We start from the raw sequence: 7,650 nt of genomic DNA, 5'->3' as shown, positions 1-7,650 counted from the left end.
CATTTTATTCCCATGAATTACTTATCCTTTCGGGGCCCTAGAGTACAACGGGAAGGATAAAAAAAGAAAAAGAAGAAGACCTGCTTATACCGACTTCCCTTTATTCTTTCACCTCAGACCCAAAGTTCCAAGTGTCAAACCCTTGTCCTCGGGGTCACCCAGTACTGAGTTTGCGCGGAGACGACTTCCTGTGCACCGGTGACAAAGATTGTCCAATGGGATTCGAGTGTGGGGCTGGAGTTTGTTGTCTGCCGGAGCTGCAAAATGGTATGAACGTCAAAAATAAATGTTGAGTTTCACAATATTTCAAGCTTTTTCGAATACAATTTTTTTGAGTATCTTGATAACGACTTAGAATAGTCTTACGATTTTGCTAGAGCAGATAGAGCATTCGATTTCTTACCACATGGTCTTAGTAACTCAAAAAGGTCCAAAAGTGCCAATCAGAACGTTATAATTCTGAGATAGCGAAATGTTTTATGCCCCAATTTTTAACACTACTAGATGAGTCAGGAAGCAGGTTGCTTCTACACTATATGTATCAGCTTGGACAAAAAGTTGTTAAGGATACTAAATCGCAGCATGGTGTCTGTAGTGTAGCGTTAGGTGCTTCGCTGTCGCATGAAAAGCAGTTGAGCTCCATTTTCGTGTCGAAGTGTTTTGTTTTTGTTTCTGTTTGGATTGGGGTTTTTGTTTGGGTTTTTTTTTCTTTAAAAAAATATTCGTTTTAACCCTTTCAGTGCAGAAACATAAATGAATTTTCATTCAAGAGGGATTTAAACAAAGCCACGCAAAATTCTCCTTGTTAAGAATAAGAAACTGCATACGTTACAAGAACATTTTCTAGAATAACCTCAATAAACCAGAAGAGAAAAAAAATGTCAGTGAACCAGCTTGGAAGAACACAAACAAGTGCTTACGTCTGCACAGAAGTGAAGAGGTTAATGTAGAATCTTCGTTCGTTCTCTGGGACATTGTACGCCTCTCAGCATGGCTTAGCCCTGACAGACAGTGTCGGAACAGCCCGCCTCCTTAATGATCCACATTGTGTCGGGGGGGGGGAGGGGTGAGGGGCAAAACATGTTATAATAATTGTATTACAGCAGAAAGACAGAGTTGCCTGATAGAATGTGTTGCCCTTGTGGGAGTCGAACTCGTGTCCTCTGCTCGCAAAGTGAAGAGCCAGTGTGAGCTTTAAAATATTGTGCGCAAACACACATACTCACACTTACTCACACACACACACACACACACACACACACACACACACACACACACATACATACATACACTCATACACACACATACACACACACATACACACAAACACAAACACAAACACACAAACATACACTCATATACACATACACACACATAATATGCACATATACACACACATAAACACACCTACACACATACACACATACACACATACACACAAACACGCATACACACATACACACATACACACATACACACATACACACATACACACATACACTCATACACACATACACACTGTCGCTGTCATTGTCACTGCTCCCATAAACAAGGAGAATCGTAAGGGCGTTGTTTGACAGAGAGCCTCGTCAGGTGCCTCCACTAGGATTGCCCTGTTTACTCTGAAATGTTTTCGATCAACCTCTTCCTTTGCCTTCCTCTCCTTCTCCTCCCCTGCACAGTTCCCTGAAAAATGGTCATGGATTGGCCAAACGATCTTGTTACATGGCCATACCATTTCGGTTTTCTTCGCTTCACAGTTGACAGCAAGTCTAAATACACATAGACACAAAGATTTAACATATACACACTCAAACCAACAAACAAACACGGACAGGTGTACACACATACACACACGTACACACACAAACCAACAAACAAACCCACACAAGTGTACGCACTTACATACACATACACACACATACACACACAAACCAACAAACAAACACAAGTGTACACACATACAAACACAAAAACACACACACGCACCCACACACACACATCCACTCACCCTTCCCGCCCTCCTCAGAGCCCACAGGCTGCTCCTCACTAGGCAAAAGTCAAGGGTCACACGGTCACATAGAACTCTGCATGGATGAATGTCTCGTCCACGATCACTGTCTGAATCACGAGCTGTGCTGTTCCAGGTAAGCCTCATGCGGGAGAATCATCATTATCATCATCATGATCATCATCATCATCATCATCATCATCATCACCATCATCATCATCATGATCATCATCATTATCATCATCATCATCACCATCATCATCACCACAATCATCATCATCATCACCATCATCATCATCATCATCATCATCATCACTATCATCATCATCAATGCCTTTCACCCCTGGCAGGGTATCGGCCACAAACAAGCTCCTTCCATTTATATCAGTCCTGGGCCATCCTTCCAAGCTCGTTCCAAGTGAGCTTCATCTCCCCCTGTTCCTTTCCACACATCTCATCCATGTTCCCCGTGGCCTACCTCTGCCTCGTGCTCCATGTGGGTTTTACTGCAGCGACTGTCTTGTCATGTTTCTCCCGTATTTCTGAGGGTGTGTCCTGTCCATCGCCACTTTCTTAGTCCTATTTCTACTTCCATATCCTTTTGTCCTGTTCTTTTCCTCAGCTCTTCATTTCTTATTCTATCCTGCCACTTAATTCTGAGGATACACATCGTGCATCTGTTGATGAAATTATTGACTTTATTCAGTCATTCAGTACTATCTTTGTAGTCTTCTAAATTTCTCAGCCGTAGAGGATCACAGGGGAGAGAATTTTTTAAAAATATATTATTATTGTTAACTAGTACATGTACATCCGTCTTTCTACCATCTAGTATAAGCTTAAACATCAATGACAATGTGTATTTCTTTTTCGAGTATATATCTATTTAACTCTAAATGTCTTGTAATTAAATTCCTGCATGTGGTTGAAAGACGTATCTGATGTGATGATATGAACATTATGTCAGCTTTACTTTTCTTTTCCTATTGAATCTTAATGAGAGTAATATATTATTTTAATTTGTATGTATACCCGTATGTGTTTTTACTATCCTGTTTACAGCCTAGAAAAATTTCCCTCTGGGACAATGAAGCATGATCTCATCCTTTAGACCCTGTAAATGGCAGCTTACACTGTATGCTTCCCTGGGAGCTGAGAATGTTTCTGAATGTTCTATGGTCTGCTGGGATAATAATAGTTTGTAAAGTGCATAGGGCTTTTCTGTCGAACTTGAATATAATGCGCTATACAAATGCTATTTATTATTATCATAATTTATTATCCCTGATATGCTCTATAGCAGGCTTACAAAAAGGGCAGAAACCTTACCCCCCCCCCCCCCCCCCCCCCCCCCCACTGCTATATTTTGTTTTGCCTGCATTTTGATTTTCTGTCCAGTGGTATTACTGAAGTCACTTTTGAATGTATCTGTGTATGTAGTGTACGCGCCCTTGTAGCTAAAAGTTTCCTTTAGGATAAAAACAAAACCAAAGTGTGTTTGTTTTCTTTTCTTCGTTTTATTTCTGTCTTATTTTCTTCCAGAAGCTGCATGGCGTCGGTAGCCTAGTTGGTTTTTTGTTTGGTTTTTTTTCGGGGATGGGGGGGGGGGATCTAAGTGCTTTACGAAGCTCGCAACTGCATAAGGTCATATGAACGCGCGGGACATATTAAACATTTTCAGTTGGTATGGGTAAGAAATTCTGTATTGTGCCCGGGTGGCATCCGAAGCCCACTCTTATTGATTTTGGACCACCAAGGGATCTTTAACGAGTACAACGTGCACACGGGACCTCCGTGATTTTTCGCCCTTGTCCGAGAAGGCTAGGCGTAGATCTTTCCTACCTTAAGATCAGGGGCGTGGCTCAAAGACAGCCATAAGAAGGAGCTATCAAATAGCAGTAGAAAGGCTGCAGTAAAAGTCAGGAGCCTAGTGGGGAGGGCAAAGGAGGTGGGGGGTGTGGGGGCAGAAATGTGAGGCTAAAGCAGACGACAGAACATTGTTAGAGAGCAGGAAAGGAAGTGAAAAGAGACAATTTAAGACAAGAAAAATTTCCATCGCTATCCGGATCGAATCCCGGACCCCAAGACCTATTGAATGAGAGGTGAGCACCTCAACCTCTAGGCCACGAGAGCTCCCGCCTAGTGTTTAGGCTACCTGGCTCGTAATCGTGAGATTGCAGGTTCGGAGGTTCGAAACCTCAGCTCGGTCCGACGTTGTGTCTGTGGAAAAAGGCACTTTACATGAATTTCCCATTTGGCTCGGTCCTTTCGGAGATGGACCTTAAACTCGAAAATCCCTCCTCTTATATAGCCTAATAGTGTTGATAGGGGCTAAAGGGATATCTCACTTCGAACAAAGCTGATCATCTTCAATTCAATGGATAGTTAGTCCAGTTGTATGGATGTAAGACGAGGAATGCATCTCGGACTTGCATAAAGAGGATCCTGTTGTTTTTTTAACAAGTGTCTAAGAAAATTACTGAGGATCAGACAGACAGAGTCACCAACGAGATAGTGTTAAGGAAAGCAAGACAGATCCCAGTCAGAGATGAGGTAAGAAGAAGGTGGTGGCGATGGATTGGATATACTCTCGGGAAGTCAGGCAGCTGCATAACAAAGAAAATGTTGGATTTGAATCCACAGGGTAAAAGATAAAGGGGAAGACCATATGGAACCTGGAGAAGAATGACAGAGATTGATGTACAGAAAATGGGAAGACATGGGAAAACATCAAGAGGCTAGCCCAGGATAGGGAAATGGGGAAAATGTTCTTTCGTAACCTATACTCTGGTGAGAAAGGCAATGATGATGATGATGATGATGTTGATAGGGACGTTAAAACTATACCATTTCACCTTTTTTCAGAGGCTGCAGTAGGAAATGTATCGCTACCAATGACACAGCACTAGTCCAGCTGCCTTCCATTCCAAATTCCGTGGGAGGGGCTACAGACAACGAGACACCGCCCAGTCCAAACCAATACATCAGAACTGGTCCCACTCCCTTCAACATCGCAGACGCCAGCGCACCTGACGATGACTTCGAAATCCCGCCCCTTGAGCCGTCAGGGGGCGGGGCGTACACGGATGACGTCACAGGTATCAAAATTTCAGAGAGCGTGGCTGACACCCTGGAACTAAGTGTCTATATTATAATCAAATAATCACTGATTCCCTTCAGTTACATGGGAACATCGTTGCCGTCAAATACACACATAGGCAACGTTGCCTTGTAAATTCTAGTAATATATGAGCCAAATGCCCAACACCCAAAGCTGTTTCATTGCATCAAAGCAATCTGTGTTCATCCCTATCGGGCCACTTTCATAAGCTGTAACAAGCACCGATTATCTTAGCTAACAATTGGATTGGTGGGGAGTGTATCTCAGAATGGTGACGGAGGGTCTAATCCCTAATAACTGCATGGCTGCTGTGAGTGCGTGTTTTATTTTTCCTCGACTTTTTACCGCTTTTAAAATGAGGTCAGGATTTGTATTTCCTGATGACGAAAAGCAAGCCTTGACAAAGACAGTAAAATTAAAAGTAGTATTGTCATATCTGCTTCTTTGCCTTTTGTTTATGCATTGACATATTTAGATAACTGTTGAAAAATCTTGAGACCATTACTCCCACGGTGTGCTTAAAAGTCCTTATCACGGTTTGCCCAATATGGGAATAAAATTTTTTAATGAAATATTTTCTCTATTATTTTGGCCGCTGAACACACACAATAACATTAATTCAGGATTTGTTTCCATTCACAACTCCGTGATGCGGCCTCGAGAAAGAAGTTGTTTAGTTTGTTTTTGTTTTTGTTTTTGTTTTTGTTTTTTATTATGTTTCTATTGGGGAAAAGTTTTTCGTGTGTGACCTCAGATTTTGCCTGGTTTATTTGACTCATTTTGATTACCCTTTCAAACAAATCAGCCTTTGCCCCTGCTGACATCAATGGAGGAGATTTGTCACAGGTGCCAGAGGCTGGTGTAGATGAAGAAAAGGACGCATATTATGGGGTGGATGAGAAAGGTGTCATACCTCCTGGAGATAACGTTGCTGATGACATCTCTGATAGTACAGATAACGTTCGTGATGAGCCCAACAACACTGGATCAGGTAAAATATTGTCATAGTCTCTGCCTGAGTGAGTACCTCTCTGCCTCGGAATTACAAAGTTCAATCTGACATTTTTGGCTGTTTTTAGTTTAAAAGACCATGAGGTCAGTCTGCTAGAATAAAATCGTGAGATTATTCGGAGATTTTAATAAAGATATTCAAATAATTGCATTCGAAAAAGCTTGACATGATGTAAAACTTAAAATCTTTGACGTCAGATTTTTCATAACTAGGAGATAGAACTTTGTAATTCTGAAGTAGGACCTGTCAGCTCTCACACACATGCACGCAAACACACACACACACACACACACACACACACACACACACACACACACACACACGTGCACACACGTGCACACACGTGCACACACATGCACACACGCACACACGCACGCATAATATGCACAGACAGACAGACAGACAGACAGACAGACAGACAGACAGACAGACAGACAGACAGACAGACAGACAGACAGACAGACAGACAGACAGACAGACAGACAGGCGCTGGTTTGGTTTGGTTTGATAGAGAGGTTTGACGACAGGTACAAAGTTTATGTAGTGTAAGTGCCGAAGGTTAGAGGTACAAGGGAGTCGCAAATATAAAAATAAGGAAGGCAGCAAAGGACTATCATCATCATCAAGTGCCAGATCTGCAGCAAACATCGGCGATCATGGTTCTCCATTCATTCCTTTCTCGGATGCTCTTAAAAAAGCTACGTTACTCTGATTTTTCTCCGTTCCCATCTGTTTAGGTCCTCTAAGTTGGTTGCTTTGGGTCTATTCCTGTCTCGTTTGCCTTCAATTTTGCCAGTGAGAGCTAGATGTTCAAGACTTTTATGTCTATTCAGGTGTCCCAAAAACTGCATTTTGACGGGTGTAGTGTGTAATTTTCGGCAATTCCCTTTTGCATTCCTATAGCAGGAAGTTGCATACTGCGGAATGTGGTTTTTTTATGGAACTAAAAGTCCCGCAATAGCCATGTTCAACTGCAAAATGCTATACATTACGTTTTTTCTTTCTGTCCAAAAAAAACAAAAACAAGTAAAATGCTATTTTCATTCATTCTTTCGGTAAAAAAAATACAATGCTAGATCTATTTTCATTCTCTCTTCCTACCCGTGTCTCACTCAATCTACCGGCTTTTCAAGCGAGCACTCTTCAGCTTCCTGAGAACAAAAGTGGAACCAGGGGGCCCCTGAAGGCCACAGACATCACCTTAAGGGGGCCTTCTTACAGCTCAGACCCTGTACTTTCGAGAACCCCAACAGTTGCAGGAACCCTCGGAACCCCAGAAGCAAAAGCTCCTCTGAGCGAGATAAGTGAGTTGTCTTCTCTTATCGTTACGATTTAATTGGGGGGGGTTTTTAATATGTATTATAAGGTGAGTACAAGTAAGTTGTATGTTCTATCGCTATGATTTAAAATTGGCTATTGTTAGGGGACCGTACGCCCCAATAGCGCGTGGCGCTAGGGAACCGTACGCCCCCATAGTATTTGGCGCTAGGGGACCGTACGTACGTC

At 42.3% G+C, this 7,650-nt stretch overlaps 1 protein-coding gene across 1 annotated transcript in view; it reads left to right on the top strand.

Moving 5' to 3' along the window:
* Window positions 1-5,306, top strand: part of LOC101862692 — a 6,741-nt gene extending 1,435 nt beyond the window's left edge. Inside the window, exons 2-4 of the mRNA XM_013089543.2 lie at window positions 118-267; window positions 2,030-2,147; window positions 4,877-5,306. Coding sequence (XP_012944997.2) covers window positions 118-267; window positions 2,030-2,147; window positions 4,877-5,174 — 566 coding nt within the window. The 3' untranslated portion in view covers window positions 5,175-5,306. The remainder of the gene's footprint in view (window positions 1-117; window positions 268-2,029; window positions 2,148-4,876) is intronic.
* The last annotated feature ends 2,344 nt before the right edge of the window (window positions 5,307-7,650 follow it).

This window comes from Aplysia californica, unplaced genomic scaffold, assembly GCF_000002075.1.
Source record: "Aplysia californica isolate F4 #8 unplaced genomic scaffold, AplCal3.0 scaffold00976, whole genome shotgun sequence".
Classification (NCBI taxonomy): domain Eukaryota; kingdom Metazoa; phylum Mollusca; class Gastropoda; order Aplysiida; family Aplysiidae; genus Aplysia; species Aplysia californica.
Note: the sequence above shows the minus strand (reverse complement) of the source record. Positions and strands in the feature narration are given on the sequence as shown.